Below are 20,519 nucleotides of genomic sequence, written 5' to 3'. Positions count from 1 at the left end.
CTGTAATGTCCTATCGAGCTGTCTGCAGTTGTGGCTGAGACTAGGTATCCTACAGCTTGCTAAGGAATCTGCTCCTCAGATACTGGAGTTAGACATTGATTACAAATTGTCTTTTCCGGATTGTGTCAGCCTGGTTCTAGAACGGTCCAGTGTGTATCTTTGAGTCCAAGCTCCAGGGCACTTTTGCCTCCTCTGAAGAATCTTCTCTGGCATGCGTACTATCTTCGGACTCTTTCACATGATGTTCCTCCTGCTCGGTTCCTGCATTAGCTGCGACAGAGGTCCTTCTTCCACCCTCTGCATTGGTGGGCTAGTGGTTGGCTTGTCATCTGTACATTATTGCCCTTGGGTGCCTCTGGTGACTTGGGCCCTCATTACAACCCTGGCGGACGGTGTTAAAGCGGCGGTAAGACCCCCAACAGGCCGGCGGAAAAATGTAGCACTTACGACCGTGGCGGAAACCGCCAACAAAGACAGCCACTTTAACACTCCGACTGCCACGGCAGTACAAACAAACAGCGCGGCGGTCACTGCCAACAGACAGGCGGAACACAATGTACCGCCCACACTATTATGACAGGCCAATCCGCCACCTATTCCGGGGCGGATTCACCGCGGATAAAAACATGGCAGAAACAGGAATTTTGAAGGGAAAACGCTCATCTCTACACACTCCACGAGGAACGAGGACACCATGGACCCGGAACTCCAAATTCTACCTGCAATAGTCTTCCTGCTCCTCTACCAGGAGCACGAACGCCGGCGGCAAAGACCACGGTGAGTACTGCACCTACGACACAGGGGAGGGGGAGGCAAAATACAGGGACACACACACGCAACACCCCCACCCCCACCCACTACAACACACACACTAATACATATCTATACATTATAGTTACACCCCCCAAACCCCCCGGAAGAATGCAAAGACAAAAGGAAATGAGTGTAACCATTGTAATATATAAAAATGCAGTACGCAAAAATATACATATATACACTATTAACAAAATATACACCAAGAATAGTAGTCCAGGTATTCCACCATTTATAGTCTGTGGACCACTGGGCCCAAAATGCATGGGCGAGGCCCACACTCGATACCAGATCAAAACAGAGAGAACACTGCAGGGGCATCAGATAGAAAGACAACAGGCACCTCAGGGGGAAGGGTAGGGGGGGCACCTCAGCCGGATGAGTGCACGATGCCAGATCCACGAGGGGGCTCAATGCCCACTGTTCAATCCTGGGGAGTGCAAAGCCACAGTCTCTCAAGTCTCTACAGTGGGTGGTTTGCCAACTGTTCAATCCTGGGGAGTACAAAGCCACAGTCTCTCAAGTCTCTACAGTGGGTGGTTTGCCCACTGTTCAATCCTGGGGAGTGCAAAGCCACAGTCTCTCAAGTCTCTACAGTGGGTGGCTTGCCCACTGTTCAATCCTGGGGAGTGCAAAGCCACAGTCTCTCAAGTCACTACAGTGGGTGGCTTGCCTACTGTTCAATCCTGGGGAGTGCAAAGCCACAGTCTCTCAAGTCTCTACAGTGGGTGGTTTGCCCACTGCCATATCCTGGGGAGTGCAAAGCCACAGTCTCTCAAGTGGATAACAGTCTCCACTGGTTCTGGAGGGGGACTGGTGCCCAGAGTGCTTCATCCTGTGAAGGACAGAGGTAGTGGATGCATGTCTCCACTGGTTCTGGAGGGGGACTGGTGCCCAGAGTGCATCACTCACCCCGTGACGGACCCAGTTGCGTTAGTGCCCCTGCCGCTCATGGGCTAGCAGTGCTTGATTTGGCGGTGCCCTGTTCAGCGGTGCTTGAGTTGGCGGTGCCCTGTTCAGCGGTGCTTGCCCTGTTCAGCGGTGCTTGAGTTGGCGGTGCCCTGTTCAGCGGTGCTTGCCCTGTTCAGCGATGCTTTATTTGGCGGTGCCCTGTTCAGCGGTGCTTGAGTTGCCGGTGCCCTGTTCAGCGGTGCTTGATTTGGCGGTGCCCTGTTCAGCGGTGCTTGCCCTGTTCAGCGGTGCTTGAGTTGGCGGTCCTTCATGGCCCAGCGGGTCTTGTGCTGGCTGTCCTTCATGGCCCAGCTGGGCTGGGGCTGGCAGGGCCCCCCTGGGCAGCTGGGCTGGGGCTGGCGGGGCCCTCCTGGGCAGCTGGGCTGGGGCTGGGCGGGCCCTCCTGGGCAGCTGGGCTGGGGCTGGCGGGGCCCTCCTCCGCAGCTGGGCTGGGGCTGGCGGGGCCCTCCTGGGCAGCTGGGCTGGGGTTGGCGTTGGCCTCCTGGGCTGCGGGGATGATAGAGGTCTTCTCCGGCGTGCTGCTCTTCCCAGACTTGCCGGGTTTCTTGTGGCCCTTCCCCACCTTGGGAGGTGTCACAGCTGAGTCCACACTCCCACCGGGACCCCTGGGAGCGGCTTTGGTGGCTGGAATCTTCCCCCTCTCCCGCCGGGCACTGGCCAACTTCTGATTCTTCACAGGGGGATGGCTGTGCTGTGGCTCCGTGCCACACTGGCTGTCCTGGTGGCCGGTGCACTCCACATACCTGTGACTACAGGCACCACTGTCCCGGAGATGTTGTGGCTGAGGTGCTAGTTCGGGACCTATGAGATGGATGGGGTGGGGGAGGTGTGGGAAAAAGGTCAAGGCTGGACAGGAAAAGTTTTTGGGACACACCGAGACGGGTAGCTGGAGGGGAGTGGAGGAAGAGGTGGTGGTAGAAGGAGGTGTACGTTTGGTGACTTTGGGTGGAGGTGCATGCGCTGAAGGCTGTCGTGAGGTGGATGGCTGTTGGGTGGGTGTGTGCCGGCGTTTGTGTATCTTGGAAGGGGGCGTCACAGACACACTGGGGGAGGACACAGGGGATGTGTGAATGGTAGTGGAGTGGTGACTGCACGTGAGCGGGGTGTGCTGGTGGGTGTGCTGGTGAGGGACGTAGTGGCTGTAGAGGTAGTGCATGCAGGTGTGTGTGTAGACGAGACTGGGAGGGAGGAGGGAGACGACGAGGAGGGGGACACAGTGGAGGCAGTGGATGTTGGTGTGTCTGCATGTGTGTGATGCTTGCGTGAGTGCCTGTGGGATGTGTGGTGCTTATGTTTGCCTGAGCTTCCCTTGTGTGGTGAGGTGTGTGCAGGCTGGTCTGATGGTGTGCTTGGGATGGGCAGAGGTACAGGGGATTGGGTCTGGGTGGAGGAAGTTGGAGGGGGGAGGCTAGACACAGGGACAATGGCTGCCATCAGTGCTGAGGCCAGAGTTTGAAAGGCTTGGTGAAGGGCGGCCTGACCAGAATGAATGCCCTCCGGGAATGCATTAGTTTGTTGCAACTGCCTTTCTACACCCTGGATGGCATTCAAAATATTCAAAATGGTAGAATGCCCAACAGTGAGGGACCTGAGGAGGTCAATGGCCTCCTCACTGAGGGCAGCAGGGGTGACTGGGGCAGGGCCTGAGGTGCCTGGGGCAAAGGTGATGCCCACCCTCCTGGGTGAGCGGGCACGGGGCGAAGGCTGAGGGGCTGCTGGGAGGGCGGTGCTGGTAGGGGGGGTGGCGGCTGTACCTGTAGATGCGGGGGGCACAGATGTTGCCACCACCACATTGGAGCTCCCATCAGAGGACGAGTCCTGTCCCCGCCGTGGAGCTCCCCTTGCCCTCCGTCCCACTGGTGAATTCAGAGTCCGTAGTGTGGCCCTCCATGGCCATGTGGGATGCAGCTCCATCGTGCTCTGGTGCCACTGCTCCTCCGCCTGATGATGCTAATGCACACAAGAACAAGGAAACCACAAAAAGGGGGGGGGGGAAACAGAATAAAGACATGTTGAGTGCATGGATTACCGCTACCGTTGGCGGACAAGACAGACACAGAAGCCCCCTGCACTACGCCGCGCTCTTGGGCTCTACAGTGCAATTCCTGGGAAATGGCCTACAAGGCTATGGATGACATCTGCACACATAGATGACACAGGGGCATGACTAGGTGTAGCTGGCACTCTACAGAGGTGGAGTGGGGGGCCACAGGGCCATGCCTTACAGAGGGGCCTAGCCTACGGAACTCGCCCTGGCCTAGGGAAACCCACAGCCCTCCTCCCCCACCCAGACAACTCCACTGCGCGCAAAGTCAGCTGAATGAGAGTGTACTCACCCCCTTGTGCCTGCTGTGATGTCCTCAAGCGCCCATCCAACTCCGGGTAGGCCACCGCCAGGATCCGGAACACCAGGGGGGTCATGGTTCGACGGGCACCCCTCCCACGTTGGGAGGCCATCCCCAGCTGAGCCTCCGCCGTCTTCTTGCTCCAGCGGCGAATGTCCTCCCATCTTTTCCGGCAGTGGGTGCTCCGTCTGTGGTAGACCCCCAGGGTCCGGACGTCCTTGGAGATGGCACGCCAAATATCTTTCTTCTGGTGGGCGTTGACCTACATGAAATGTACAGGGGAAGAAGAGAAGTCATTACCAACTGCACCGTCAAAGTGAGTGGCCCCCATCCCTACCCTTGCCATGTGGCACATGAGCCCACCGTCTTTCATGCACGCAGAACTCTGCCCCCTTCCTTCTTACATCCAGCCCTCTCCACAGAGGCATAGCCCATACAACATGCTCCCTGTGTACTTACCTGTTTGTCTGGAGGACCGTAGAGTAGCGTGTACTGGGGGAGGACCCCATCAACAAGCTCCTCCAACTCCTCCGATGTGAAGGCAGGGGCCCTTTCCCCAGACGCACGAGCCATTGCCTCTTCCAGACCGAGGTCACAGCAGCACTTGCAGTGTAGGTCCTCTCCTGTCGAAGATCAGGTATCGAGGGATTGAACAGATAGAAAATGGCGGTCACGTTCGCGGCGGTCACGTCCGCGGCGGTGCGTACCATCACCGCCGGCGTACATCGTCATTGGCTCCTGGGACCCATAGGGTCCAATGTTAACCAATGCAGCATTGCGCATCGGTCTCCGACCGCCTACTGCGATGGTGTACAACGCCAGCGCAGTTACCTCACATCCCATTGTCCCACTTTAGAGGTCAGGCAGCCGCCATTTCAGGGGCCCACATGGCCTAATTTCCAACTGCGTCACCCATATCTAGGCCTATTCTCAACACACATACAGGCCACCTTTTGTGTATGATTGGTGTTCTGGGTAAACTGTGGGTACGTACCTCTGAGTTGTTTGACTCTGTGGTCTCTGTTGTCCTTCATAGGCACCGTCCGCTGGGACATGTGAGGAGATGGCGAAATCCTCCAGTGTAACGACTGCTGGTGGACCCGTCGACAATGGAGGAGCGACATTTGATAATCACCTACAGGTTTGACCGTGCCACAATCCAGGAACTGTGTACCCAGTTGGAGCCAGACCTGATATCAGCAATCCGCCATCCCACAGGAATCCCCCCTCAAGTGCAGGTGCTATCAGTGCTCCATTTCCTTGCAAGTGGGTCATTTCAAACAACTGTGGCCATGGCATCAGGGATGTCCTAGCCTATGTTTTCAAACGTATTGTCCAGAGTGTTGTCTGCCCTGCTGAAACACATGCGGAGCTACATCGTTTTCCCTCAGGTGGAGGATTTGCCTACAGTGAAAGGTGACTTCTATGCCCTTGGACATATCCCCAACATCATAGGTGCCATTGATGGGACCCATGTGGCTTTGGTCCCCCCCCCCACAGGAGTGAACAGGTGTACAGAAACCGGAAGAATTATCATTCTATGAATGTACAGATGGTATGTTTGGCAGACCAGTACATCTCCCATGTAAATGCCATGTTCCCTGGCTCAGTGCATGACACCTACATCCTGCGGAATAGCAGCATCCCTTATGTGATGTGTCAACTCCAGAGGCACCGTGTGTGGCTATTAGGTGAGCCCCTGGAAGCAAGACAGTGGGAATGGTTGTCTGGGGTTATCCCTACAGGTTAGTGTGTGTCTAACAGTTGTCCCTCGCCATTTGCAGGTGACTCTGGGTACCCCAACCTGTCATGGCTACTGACCCCAGTGAGGAATCCCAGGACCAGGGCAGAGGAACGCTACAATGAGGCCCATGGGCGAACTAAGAGGGTGATCGAGCGGACCTTCGGCCTCCTGAAGGCCAGGTTCAGGTGCCTCCACATGACAGGTGGATACCTATTCTACTCACCAAAGAAGGTGTGCCAGATCATCGTGGCCTGCTGTGTGCTTCACAACTTGGCTTTGCGACGACAGGTGCCTTTTCTGCAGGAGGATGGTCCAGATGGCGGTGTTGTGGCAGCTGTGGAGCCTGTGGACAGTGATGAGGATGAAGCAGAGGAAGAAGACATGCAGAACAGGGACTCAGTGATCCAGCAATATTTCCAGTGAAACACAGGTGAGAATACATTCCTGCCTACTACATGTACTTTTACACTACTATCTCTCTACTGTCTAGTTTTTACCCAGTGTATGGTCACTGAGTTGTCACTTTCCCTTACGGTTTCACAGATGTGGGTCCCAACGTGTGTCATCTGCTTAGATTCCTCATGGACTAGAGCTGTGTGACATAGGTATGTTGACATTACTATTTCAAGAACATTTTGTCACTGTAATTGCAAATACACTATTTCGAAATCACAGACAGACTCCAGATCATTTTGTGCTTTAGGTGTGTTTATTTAAATGCAAAATATTGGAGGGGGAAGTTAAATGGTGAGGGGTGATGGCGGAGGAGTGTCCATGGCAGAGTCCAGTCTATTAGTCTCACAGGTGCATTGCCCGTATGGGCATAGGAAGTGAAGCTGGGGAAGTTTAATTATGGACAGGGTGACAAAGTGGGACAGTGGGATGACAATCAGGGTGGTCTCATTTCTTGGCGGGAGTCTTGACATCGTGCTCTGTCTTGTTCCTGGATCTCAGGGACCGTTTGCGGGCTGGTTCTCCCTCTGCAGGGGGTGGGGTGCTGGTGTGGTGGTCCTGTGGCGGGGCGTCCTGTCCACTAGCTCCGGCAGAGGTGGTGGGCAGTTCATCGTCCATGCTGGTGTCAGGGGCCCCTTGGAGTGCTACAGTGTCCCTCCTGGTGTTAAGTATTTCCTTCAGCACCCCTACGATGGTGCCCAGGGTGGAGCTGATGGTTCTGAGTTCCTCCCTGAAGCCCATATACTGTTCCTCCTGCATGCGCTGGGTCTCCTGAAACTTGGCCAGTACCGTTGCCATCGTCTCCTGGGAGTGGTGGTTTGCTCCCATGATGGAGGAGAGGGCCTCGTGGAGAGTGGGTTCCCTTGGCCTGTCCACCCCCTGTCGCACAGCAGCCCTCCCAGTTCTCCTGTGTTCCTGGGCCTCCGTCCCCTGGACCGTGTGCCCACTGCCACTGCCCCCAGGTCCCTGGTGTTGTTGGGGTGGTGGGTTATCCTGGGTTCCCTGTAGTGGTGGACACACAGCTGATTGACGTGTCCTGGGGACGGAGGTATGGGCCCGCTGAGTGGGTGCTGTGCTGTGCTGGTGTTTCCAGAGAGGGGAAGGTCTGTGGTGGCCTGTGCCTGTGTGAGGGGAACCGACTGTCCCGAGGCCCCCGATGGTCCGGGCTGGTCATCTAGATCCAGTTGGACAGAGGTGCTGTCATCACTGTAGGCCTCTTCTGTGGGTGGAGTGGACGTGTCTGGACCCTCCTGTCTGGTGACGTTGGGTAGGGGTCCTGCAGGGGTGGAAAGGCATGATTATTGCATCTGTGTGTGGCATGGTGTGCAATGGGTGAGTGACCGTGTACCCCAGTGCTGGCATTCCTGTGTGGGAGCTTGTGTGATGATGGTTTAGGGGGTTGTATGGGTATGTGCAGTGGGCATACTTTAGTGATGGGTGTCCATGCTTTGTTGTTGCATGCAGGGCTTGGTGTTGGGATGTGTGGTTTGTGAAATTGGTACATTTGTGAGGAGTTGGAGTGAAAGGGGCGAGGGTGGGGGTATGTGATAGCATGCAGGTAGGGTGGGGGATGTAATAGTTAAGATTTGACTTACCAGAGTCCATTCCCCCACCAACTCCTGCGAGGCCCTCAGGATGCAGAATCGCCAAGACCTGCTCCTCCCATGTTGTTAGTTGTGGGTGAGGAGGTGGGGGTCCGCCGCCAGTCCCCTGAACCGCCAGGTGGTGTCTTGAGACCATGGAGCGCACCTTCCCCCGTAGGTCGTTCCACCTTTTCCTGATGTCCTCCCGATTTCTTGGGTGTTGTCCCACTGCGTTGACCCTGTCGACTATTCTTCACCATAGCTCCATCTTCCTTGCAATTGAGGTGTGCTGCACCTGTGATCCAAATAGCTGTGGCTCTACCCGGACGATTTCCTCCACCATGACCCTGAGCTCCTCCTCCGAGAACCTGGGCTGTCTTTGCAGTGCCATGGGGTGGTGTAGGTGATGTGTGGGGTGGTGTGTGTGGTGATAAGTGTGGTGATATGTAGTGGTGTGTTGTGTGAGGTGTGTGGAAGTTGTGTGGGTGATGGTGTTTTGTGCCTGTGGATGCTGTTGTACTTGCTGGTGGTGTCTCTCTCTGTGCTTCATTCTCAATTTTTGGTAGTAGGGGTTTGTGGGTGATGTGGGTGTGTGTTTTATATTGTATTGGGTGTGTGGGAGTGGTGTGTGTATGTGTATCAGGTGTGTGTATTTTGAATTGTCCAATGTGGCTGTGTTTTGTAAGAGTGTGTGTATTTTGAGCGCGGCGGTGTGTACCGCCAATGGAATACCGCGGTTGAAAGACCGCCGCGTGGATTCGTGTGTCGTGATAGTGTGGGCGTATTTCTGTTGGCGTGACGGTGTCGGTTTTGTTTTCGCCAGTTTATCACTGACCTTTGGTGTGGCGGACTTGTGTGGGTGTCTGAATTTTGGCGGGTTCCGAGATGCGGGTCATAATAGCTGTGGCGGAATTCCACAGCTGCGGCAGTGAATTGGCGGTCTTCTGCACAGCGGTAAGCGGCTTTTACCGCCAATGTTGTAATGACCGCCTTGGTGTCTTGCTTTGGTGTAGCATTTTTATATTTTTTCCTACCTCCTGCTCAACCCCTCCTAATAATAACATTGAACATACATGCCTTGTAGCATGTTTATTTATTTGGTATTTGGTTATTTCTGCTTAGTTTTATTCATATTCATTTTGAGGCTCTCTTTAACTGTTTGTACCATTAGAGATTTAGGGCCATATGTAGGAAAGCATTTTCCCATTGACACAGAATGGGTAAAATCCTTTGGTACATCTGGCCCTTACTGTCATCACAAGTCAAATTGCTTTTGACATACATGTCATTCAGTATTAAACATGCTTGTAGTCCTTTTTCACTTTCAGTATTCATAATGTTTGCAGTTCTTAATCACAGTCAGTATGTCATGTTAGCAATCTTTAATATGTTGGCTGTTTGTTTGCAGATGAGGGTTGATAAAGAAAAAGCACTTTGGCACAATTTAGATGTCTAAATGTTCAAGGGTGAGGAGGTTAAGGCAAAACATGTTGGTGGTTGCTGGGTATTACTGATGGTTGAAGATAGCACTTATTAACCCCTTCGCTGCCAGGCCTTTTCCCCTCCTGTGCCGAGCCTTTTTTTGGCTATTTGGAGCAGTTTGTGCTTAGGCCCTCATAACTTTTTGTTCACATAAGCTACCCACGCCAAATTTGCGTCCTTTTTTTCCAACATCCTAGGGATTCTAGAGGTACCCAGACTTTGTGGGTTCCCCTGAAGGAGATCAAGAAATTAGCCAAAATACAGTGAAAATTTCATTTTTTAAAACAAAATGGGAAAAAGGGCTGCAGAAGAAGGCTCGTGTTTTTTCCCCTGAAAATGGCATCAACAAAGGGTTTGCAGTGGTAAGATCACTATCTCCCCAGCTTTCAGTAACAGGCAGACTTGAATTAGAAAACCCCATTTTTCAACACAATTTTGACATTTTGCTGGGATATACCCCATTTTTACAATTTTTGTGCTTTCAGCCTCCTTCCAGTTAGTGACCAAAATGGGTAAGAAACCAATGCTGGATCCCAGACACCTAAAAGATTTCTGTAAAGTAGACAAAATTCTGAATTCAGCAAGGGGTCACTTGTGTAGATCCTACAAGTGTTTCCTACAGAAAATAACAGCTGAAATAAAAGAATATTGAAATTGAGGTGAAAAAAACAGCCATTTGTCTCCAGGTTTTACTCTGTAACTTTTTCCTGCGATATCAGATTTTTTAAAGCAATATACCATTATATCAGCTGGTCTCTTCTGGTTGCAGGGATATATAGGGCTTGTAGGTTCATGAAGACCCCTAGGTACTCAGAGCCAATAAATGAGCTGCACCTTACAATGGGTTTTCATTCTATACCGGGTATACAGCAATTAATTTGCTGAAATATAAAAAGTGAAAAATAGGTATCAAGAAAACCTTTGTATTTCCGAAATGGCCACAAGATAAGGTGTTGAGAAGCAGTGGTTATTTGCACATCCCTGAAATCCGGGGTGCCCATACTAGCATGTGAATTACAGGGCATTTCTCAAATAGACGTCTTTTTTACACACTGTCTTACATTTGGAAGGAAAAAATGCAGAGAAAGACAAGGGGCAGTAACACTTGTTTTGCTATTCGGTGTTCCCCCAAGTCTCCCGATAAAAATGGTACCTCATTTGTGGGGGTAGGCCTAGCGCCCGCGACAGGAAATGCCCCAAAATACAACGTGGACACATCACATTTTCACAAAGAAAACAGAGCTGTTTTTTGCAAAGTGCCTATCTGTGGATTTTGGCCTCTAGCTCAGGGAAACCTAGGGAAACCTAGCAAACTTGTGCAGTTTTGAAAACTAGACACCTCGGGGAATCCAAGATGGGGTGACTTGTGGGGCCCTGACCAGGTTCTGTTACCCAGAATCCTTTGCATACCTCAAAATTTGGCCAAAAAATAACACTTTTTTTCTCTCATTTCAGTGACAGAAAGTTCTGGAATCAGAGAGGAGCCACAAATTTCCTCCCACCCAGCGTACCCCCAAGTCTCCCGATAAAAATGCTACCTCACTTTTGTGAGTAGGCCTACTGCCCGCGAAAGGAAATGCTCCAAAACACTATCTGGACACTTCAAAATGATCAAATAGAAAACTACCTGTTTTTGCGGGGGAGGGCACCTGCGTTTTTGGTTCTGGGCTCAGCAGCCATCAAGGGAAACCTACCAAACCCAGACATTTCTGAAAACTAGACACTTGAGGGAGTCCATGGAGGTGTGACTTGTGTGGATCCCCTAATGTTTTCTTACCCAGAATCCTCAGCAAACCTAAAATTTAGCTAAAAAATCAAATTTTTCCAACATTTCTGTGTGGGATCACCGCACTGGGGCAAATTTCATACCACCCAACGTTCCCCTTAGTCTCCCGGTAAAAATGATACCTCATTTGTATAGGTGGGCCAAGTGCTTGTGAAAGGGAAGAGCCAAAAACATGTCGATATTGAGGGGGAACCAAAAGGGGTCCAAAAGGCAGTTTGCAAAAACACATTTTTAGGCTGACAAGTGCAGCAGAATGTTTATCGGTATAGTTGAGACAATGCTGGTGGTTGGAATTTTGTGGATTCCTGCAGATTACGGAAAGTTACATCACAAAAACGTGGGAAAAATGTGTGATTTCCAGCCAAGTTGGAGGTTTGCAGGGCATTGTGAGTACGAAAATGGTGCGGGGTGCCTGTGAAACACACCACCCTGGAATCAGCCAAATGTTTAGTTTTCAGATGTGTCTAGGTCTTTTGGATTTTTCTACATGGCAGCATCCCAAAGTCCATAAAGTGCAGCCCTCCCCATTCCAAGTGGGACGATTTTGAGAGTTAGCCAAGCTCTCATGGCCCAAATGTAAAACCAAAACCCAAAATAATCAAATGTCTTCTTGCTTGCTGTGGTATAAGATGTTTTAGAGTGCGGGGGAGAGCTGAAAGACTGTTACCCCCTTCAGTTGGGGTGGGGGCATAACCTGGCCCATACTAGTTGGTAGCCACCACCGCAATATATATATATTTTTTAATTCCCTGGCATCTATTAGACTTTCTGCCCCCCCCGGTGTGGATCAGGGGTAATTGCCCCATCTGCCCACTGGTGGGCAGAACAACTTTGGTCCCATTTATTTGGGGTGGGGGTATGGCCATACCCCCACCCTCTTATTTTGGAGAAAAAAAACTTCTCTGGTCTCTGGTGGGCTTTCTGCCCCCCCTTGGGGGCAGATGGGCCTTCCAAAAATAGGCCCATCTGCCAGTAATGTGCCCCCATGGGGAGTGACCCTTACCCAAGGGGCAGCCCTCCTAAAGAAAACACACACATATACACACACCAATCCCTGGTGCCTAAGTGGTTTCTCCCCCCCCGGGGGCAGATTGGCCTAATAGAAATACGTTGATCTGCCCCCAATGGGAGCAGAAATGGCCACAAAAAAAAAATCCCCCCCGGGGGAGCGACTCTTGCCTAAGTGGTCGCTCCCCTTGCGTGAAATTGGAGCAAAAAAAAAGATCCCCGGTGCCTAGTGGTTTCTGCCCGATTGGCCTAACAAAAATCGGCTGATCTGCCCCCAAGGGGGGCAGAAATGGCCTAAAAATAATTTGCCGCCTAGGGAGCGACCCTTGCCTAGGGGGTCGCTCCCCAACTCTAAAAAATAAATAAAAAATGATCCTTGATGCCTAGTGGTTTCTGCACCCCCTGGGGGCAGATCGGCCTAATAACAATAGGCCGATAATTTGCCCACCCCCGGGGAGCGACCCTTGCCTAAGGGGTCGCTCCCCTTGCGTGAAATTGACACAAAAAAAAGATCCCCGATGCCTACTGGGTTTTGTCCCCTTTGGGGGCAGATTGGCCTAAAAAAAATCGGCTGATCTGCCCCCAAGGGGGACAGAAATGGCCTAAATATAATTTGCCCCCTAGGGAGTGACCCTTGCCTAAGGGGTCGCACCCCAACTCTAAAAAAAAATAAAAACAAAAAAAAATTATCCTTGATGCCTAGTGGTTTCTGCCCCCCCTGGGGGCAGATCGGCCTATTAACAATAGGCCAATAATTTGCCCACCCCCGGGGTGACCCTTGCCTAAGGGGTCGCTCCCCTTGCGTGAAATTGACACAAAAAAAAAGATCCCTGGTGCCTAGTGGTTTCTTCCCCCCTAGGGGGCAGATTGGCCTAACAAAAATCAGACGCTCTGCCCCCAAGGGGGACAGAAATGGCCTAAACATAATTTGCCCCCTAGGGAGCGACCCTTGCCTAAGGGGCCGATCCCCAACTCTAAAAAAACAAAAAAAAATTATCCCTGGCGCCTAGCAGTTTCTGCCCCCCTAATAACAATAGGCCGATCTGCCCCTGGGGGCAGAAATGGCCTAAAATAAATGTGCCCCCCCCCGGGAGCGACCTTTGCCTAAGAGGTCGCTCCCCTTCTGTGAATTCACCATTAAAAAAAAATCCCTGATGTCTAGTGGTTTCTGCCCCCCTTGGGGCCCCCTAGGGAGCGACCCTTGCCTAAGGGGTCGCTCCCTAAATCTAAAAAAAAACAACAACAAAAAAAAATACTTGGCGCCTAGTGGTTCCTGCCCCCAATCAGCCTAAGAACAGTAGGCCAATCTGCCCCGAGGGGGGCAGAAAAGGCCTTGAAAAAAATTGCCCCCCTGGGGAGTGACCCTTGCTCAAGGGGTCGCTCCCCTCATGCCAGTTTCTTTTCAAAAAAGAAATCCCTGGTATCTAGTGGGCATTTCAAAACCCAGATCGCTTTACAATCCGGCTTTTGAAATGCTCTGAGAGACTTCAAAGGGAAGGAAATTCCTTTTCTTCCCTTTGAAGCCTCTCAGGGCCCCCATCACATGATCGGAAGAGAAATGCAAAGCACGTCCTCAGATGTCACTGGGGGGGCCAGGGGGGGTCAGGGTGGAAGGGGAAGGGTTTCCCCTTCCTTCCCTGCCTTGGGGGGGTGGTAGGGAAGCCCACAGAGGGAGTGCTAGCGCTCCCTCTGAGCACTGTGCCGGTGGACGTAACCATTACGTCCCTGGCACAGAAGCGGTTAAAGAAAGAAATACCAGCAACTGGTGAAGTTAACACTGTTGAGAAACCGCCAGGGGTAAAATTGACATTTGGTAAATGCATTATAGACAGAAATCTGCAGTGCACCAAAATGCTTCAAAAGTATGTAATTTACCATCCAAAATAAGATCAGATTTGAGCTTTTTCAAAGGAAAAAATAAGAAACCCAAAAAGGAATAGTTTCTTACCTGTGACTCCAGTTTTCTAGTAGGGGTATTTCCATGATAGTCATAAGCACTGAATAGTTCCACCCGCCTGCGGGGACCCTGGCGCTCTTTTCCCAAAATGTCTTCTTAATTGTTGATGTTCACCTTTCTTCAGGAAGGCCTGCAAAGTCACTTAAGAATGTCATTTTGCAGCCTAAAGGAGAGGTTACAAAGGCCAAAATTCTTCATCATGTTTGGTTGAAAAAGGGCCTGCAAGGTAGATATGCATTCAAATGCATGAATACTTTGAAGATTTCACAAAAAAAATCTTTCACAAGCCTTTTTGTAATGTTACATAAGGACGAAGGAACAGAGGGCAGTGTAGCCAATAGGCTGCCATTATACAGAAATAAAATGAGACTATGCCTTTAAGAGCAGTTGGTCCTTCCATATCCCATGGTGCTTAGCAACAGGCAGTTACCTCAGTTCTTTTTTCTGGCTTCTGCTGACAGGACCCTAAATCATTAAGCGCCACCTATTTATAGGTTTTTTCACAAAAATCTCTAGTCAAATACCATTGACAACGCTTTCACTCAACGTTTTTCATCTTGCCTTATTATTATCTGTCATTTTTTATAAAATATTAGTTAGCTTCTCAATGCACCGGAATATGTGTTACAATCCAGCACTGGGTGCCTACAATTATATTTCCATATCAAGGTAATTCTATACCACCAGCATTATTGCATCAATGACAATTCTTCCAGTTGTTTTCTGGTTCATATTGTTACTCCCATCAAAGCTGTAATTTACCAAGGGCAAGAACGCTTATGTGATAGAGGCTTTGGGCTTCATGTAGAGATTGGCAGACTGGAAGTTCCACTACAAATGGGTAACCTATCCTCCAAAGGGTACCAGGCCAGAATAGCATTGGCATCTTATTTAAGGTGGGACTGCCATCACTGATCTTCTCTTACTCAGACCCGGAAAAAAAGAAACAGTAGAGAAAACAAATTTTGTTTGTTTCTTTGTTTTGTTTTTTGGCTGTTGTTTTGCTGAAACAAATCCATCTTTAGGAGTTTGCTTCAGTAAAACAAAACAATAATGCTGATTGAGCCAAAATAACATTTCTTGCGCCCCCCCTTCACCTCTCTAACAAAACCATGTGTGTGCCGTATTTACAATACAGTGCACCATAGCGCTCATTTCCACAATAGTGTCATAATTTATTATGCTATTGTGGGACTTTGCTGCATTACCACCATAAATTATGACTCTAGTGCAGCAAAACACTAGGGAGGCCCATAGGCTAATATGGGCCCGTCACTTTAATGCCTTCTCGGAGCAGGCGTTAAAAATTATGGAAAAAATGTCCCAGTGAAATCTTTTCATTTTCACTGTGCCATTTTTGCAACCTCCCTGTGTGGCAACGCCTCCCTTTCATACAATATACCTGGAACAGGTATTATGCGGCGCAAGAGGTTACAAAGGGACACAATGCTAGCATTGTGCCACTTTGTAAATATTTGGCGAAGGAGAATGGCCTCCCTAACCGCACATTAGCGTAAAAATGATGACACTAGTGTGGCACTAAGAGGCGCTAGGGCCTTGTAAATAAGGCCCAAAGTAACTGAAACTGTGCATTTGAAAAATGTAGGGCCATATTTAAGAGCCTCTTGCGCCATTCTAACGCCACATTGGCATCATTTTTTTACGCCAATGTGGCATTAGAAGGCAAAAAAATGCTGCACCATATTTACAAAGTGGCGCAATGCATCCATTGGTTACAATGGGCCTCTGGGAGGTTTGCAGGATTAGAGTCAAATTTGATGCTAATCCTGCAAAGTGCCAGACTAGGGTAAAAAATTCTGTTGCTAGTCCTCCTACTACTGCCATGGAGCAGCATATTTTTAAATACAGTGCACACATGGTGCCGTTAGGGGACCCTAAGGGGTGTAACAAAAGTGGCACTTTTCTTAAATATGCCCCTTAAATTATTTGAAACTATATACCTGTCTAATTCTGGTATTCTTTTTCTCGAGGTGGAAAATGATGAAGATGAGGTGGAGACGGATTTCTATTCCAATCTAGTTAATATGGATGATGCAACTTCTCGCCAGGGTTCACACAGCGGGTCTTCAAGGAGTTCTGGTGGAATCCCATTACTGTTTTCAAGAAAAACAAAGACGAAAGTCACATCATCCTCATCATTCAAGGAAGCTGTTCAAGCCTCTTACAAAAAGGTACATGAGAAAGTAATATAATTCTGCTATTTGTGTGACGAAATGTGTGTTATGCAGAAGGTAGACAGCTTCCAATAATATAAAATAATGAAATAACTCACTCGGTTAACTATGAAACTGATCATATAAAAAAAGTTACGTGCAAGAAATAAAGATTGGAAACTGTAGCCTACTATCCCACTCAGAATTTTCCTTCTCCCGTTTCATTATTTTGTTAGCATGATTAATATTTCATTTTACTTTGGAAAGGTATATGATGAGCCTCATTTTCAAAGAATCGATATCATAAGTACAATAACAACATTTTGCGAGATCCTGATTGCCACTTTTTGCGACTCGCAATTAGGAACTCGCACAAATACAGTGTACTACAGTGTGTTTAACACTGTTAGTGATTCACAAATGGGTTGCAAGGGACCTGCCTCATCAATAGTCATGAGGCAGGTCACAATTTGCTACCCATTGGGAATGGCCAGCACTCACAGGAATGGTGGCCTGCTGGGGTCAGCAGACCACCATGTCTGTAATTGCTTTTTAAATAAAGCAATTGTGTTTTTTTGTAATGCAGCCCGTTTTCCTTAAAGGAAAATAGGATGCATTACAAAAATAAAACGTTTTATTTTAATTTTTTTAAATTAGGCAGTAGTCCACGGAACCACTGCCTGCCCTTACAAAATGTTGGCATTCACAAAAGGGAAGGGGTCTCTTGGGACCCCTTCCCCTTTGCAAATGTGTTACCATCTCCTTCACGGTGTCGGTAAATGATAAATGTTTTACGACTGCATTCCGATCGCAAAACATTCATACATGGCCGTGCAACTCGTTATTAGGAAGGGACATCCTTAACATGCCCCTTCCTAATATCGACTCACAAACCCCATTTTGCAATCCGATAATTGGTTTCCAAATCGCAAAATAGGGTTGGTACATGTCAAAAGGCCATTTAGCGTTCGCGAACAGCCCAATTCACCATTTGCAAATATTAAATACCTTTGTACATGTGGCCCCAAGAAAAGTATTTAGATATGGACAGCCCAACAACTAAACTAAATATCAACTAAAATGCCACTCCCACACCCGCTACAGCCAGCTTAACTCATTTAAAGATTTCAGCCTTTGCTGCACAAAGAAGCTCTTCAGGTGGAAAAATGTTGAGTGCTGGCAGGTGCAGCATCACTGAAGTCATCTAAGTTATTCCTAGAGTCAGACCAAGAAGGTGGGGGTCTAGATCCAAGAATAAAATAAATGTACCCCCACGTGCTGGTAGTTTTCCTCCCAGCATTTGAGGGATATTTAAAGTCTGCAGTCAGGAATTGCCATGGTTTGATGTCAATTTGAGCTAGAAGGAAAGTTGAGGAGATTGCACCACAGGAACCGCCTTTAATTGGGAAGTCCATCCAATGCAATTTTCATCATTTTCAGCCTGCTGCCAAGTTTTCCCTATTGGCGGATCCAGTAGTCATCTGAAATGTCTGTTTCTCTTGTGTTTTAACTGAAGTGGGCTATGAGCTCAACAGTGGCATTAACTATTTTAAATGAAGTATGGACTGTTACTACCAGCCTTTGGAGGAGGCTTTAAGTAACTTAACAATTTAGAGGCATGCACCTACGATTTACAAATAGTTGCACATTTTTGTGGACCCACAAAATCTCACAACATATTATATAGAAATTATGGAAATTAATTGATGTACATGTATATTCCTAAATTAGGAGACCAGCGTCATTTTATGGTCAGACTTAAGGTGGCAATACCTCTTTGTGTAGGAATCCCTTTTCCTAAGCATACATATATGATTGTTTGAGTATTTTTTGCTTGTAATTTGCACACCTTTATGCTGCCTTTTTAGCTCAAAATGTTTAGTGAATAGTTTGACTCTCAAAATGCACTTTGGGGAGGATTTTGAATAATCATAAATGTATAACACTTAGAGTCTTTACACCATTCTCTATGGCCACTGGCCTCAAGAAAATGTAGGAACAGCAATATTCATGGTCCTAACCCTTACCATATTGTTTTGGAAAATCCAAAATACTTGTAGATTTTTCACAACTGTACATGTCATTTCTGATTGTAAATGTCACTAGGGGCCAGATGTACGACCATTTCATTTTGCATGTCTCTAATTACGATTCATTGCAAATCACAATTAGGGACTCGCAAAATGAAATATAAAAATGTGTCTCAGATACATTTAGCGATTCTCAATGGGGTCACAAATGACCTACCACAATAATATTCATGAAGTAGGTCACAATTTGTCACCCCATTGGGAATGACCACACTGACAGGGATAGTGGCCTGCTGGGGACAGTACACCACCTTGTCTGTGACTGCTTTTTAAATAAAGCAGTTTTTTTTTTAATGTATCCCATTTTCCTAGATGAAAAATGGGATGCATTACAAAGAAAAAAATGAGAAGTCTCCTTTTCATTTTTTCAGAGTAAGCACTGGTCTGTGGTACAACTGCCTGCTCTGAAAAAATGTTGGCGCCCCATTCACAAAGGGGAAGAGGTCCCCTGGGGACCCTTTCCTGGTCATGTTCCTGTTCATTGGTGGTAACTGCGATTATTTTGCAACCGCATTCACAGTTGGAAAACAAACATACATGCCATTGCGACTCACTATTTGGAAGGGATGCCCTCAGCACGACCCTTTCAAATAGCGAATTGAAGACCTATTTTGCGATTCGGTAAATAAATCACCCAATCACAAAATACCATTGGTACAACCAAAATGTTATTTTCTGGTTGCAAACAACTGGATTCAGTGAATTGAGCCATTTGCAAGCAGAAAATATCTACCTATATCTGGTCCTAGATCTTTTTATGAGTTAGGATCTGCTGTCTGTGTTTGCAGATGACACTCTTTCCACACATAAGTGAAACATAGTTGCCCAAAATGTTAAGTCAATTTTGTTATAAATATAGCATTGTTAGAAATGCGTTCTTTGGTTGACAGTCAGGTTACCCCCTGTTCAAGTAAGGACCCTCACTCTAGTCAGGGTAAAAGAGAATCACCCTCAGCTAACCCCTGCTTACCCCCTTGGTAGCTTGGCAGAGCAGTAGGCTTAACTTCAGAGTGCTAGGTGTAACGTATTTGTACCAACACACACAGTAACTTAATGAAAACACTACAAAATGACACAACACCAGTTTAGAAAAATAGGAAATATTTATCTAAACAAAACAAGACCAAAACGACAAAAATCCACCATACACAAGTCAAGTTATTAATAAAAATGCAAAAAAAGTCTTTAAGTAGTATTAAACACATTCTAGCGCTGCTAGCGTGAAATTGTACCTGGTGTGTGTTAAAAATAACTCCGCACGGGCGGGTGTGCGTCAAAAATAACTCCGCACGGCGGTACGTGAGTCAGAAATCCAGTAGCACGATGATCCGAAATCCCCGCAGCGCAGGTTGTGATCTCCAAGCCTCCGTCAGCGAAGCTGCGGGTCATTTCTCCTGCTCTGCGCATCGACTCTTCGGTCGCGTTTCCTGCGAGCGTCGGTTTCTCAGCTGCGGAGCCTGAGGCACGTTGTTTTTTCAGCCGCAGATCGGAATTGTGTCAATCTTTTCCCCGCACGGCGCTCTGTGCGTGGATTTCCTTGTCTTTAGGCTGCCAGCTTCTCCTTTCAGGGTCCCAGGAACTGGATGGGCACCAAAGGGCAGAGTAGGAGTCTCTCCAGAGACTCCTGGTGCTGGCAGAGAGAAGTCTTTGCTGTCCCTGAGACTTCAAACAACAGGAGGCAGGCTCTAGATCAAGCCCTTGTAGATTTCTTCTCAAGATGGAAGGCACACAAAGTCCAGTCTTTGCCCTCTTACTCTGGCAGAAGCAGCAACTGCAGGATAGCTCCACAAAGCACAGTCACAGGCAGCACAGCTATTCAGCTCTTCTCCAGGCAGAGGAGTGTTTCTAAAGTCTGTGGTTTTGGGTGCCCTTCTTATACCCAATTTCTCCTTTGAAGTAGGCCTACTTCAAAGTAAAGTCTCTTTGGAATGTGAAATCCTGCCTTGCCCAGGCCAGGCCCCAGACACTCACCAAGGGGTTGGAGACTGCATTGTGTGAGGACAGGCACAGCCCTTTCAGGTGTAAGTGACCACTCCTCCCCTCCCTCCTAGCACAGATGGCTCATCAGGAAATGCAGACTACACCCCAGCTCCTTTTGTGTCACTGTCTAGT

The 20,519-nt window shown here is 48.6% G+C and overlaps 1 protein-coding gene across 1 annotated transcript in view; it reads left to right on the top strand.

The window, feature by feature from the left end:
- LOC138283501 (complement component C6-like) overlaps nucleotides 1–20,519 on the top strand; it is a 662,914-nt gene that overhangs the window by 342,820 nt on the left and 299,575 nt on the right. The window contains exon 7 of the mRNA XM_069221442.1: nucleotides 16,135–16,335. Coding sequence (XP_069077543.1) covers nucleotides 16,135–16,335 — 201 coding nt within the window. The remainder of the gene's footprint in view (nucleotides 1–16,134; nucleotides 16,336–20,519) is intronic.

Source organism: Pleurodeles waltl, chromosome 1_1 (genome assembly GCF_031143425.1).
Source record: "Pleurodeles waltl isolate 20211129_DDA chromosome 1_1, aPleWal1.hap1.20221129, whole genome shotgun sequence".
NCBI lineage: Eukaryota > Metazoa > Chordata > Amphibia > Caudata > Salamandridae > Pleurodeles > Pleurodeles waltl.
This window is presented reverse-complemented; position numbering and strand designations above follow the sequence as displayed.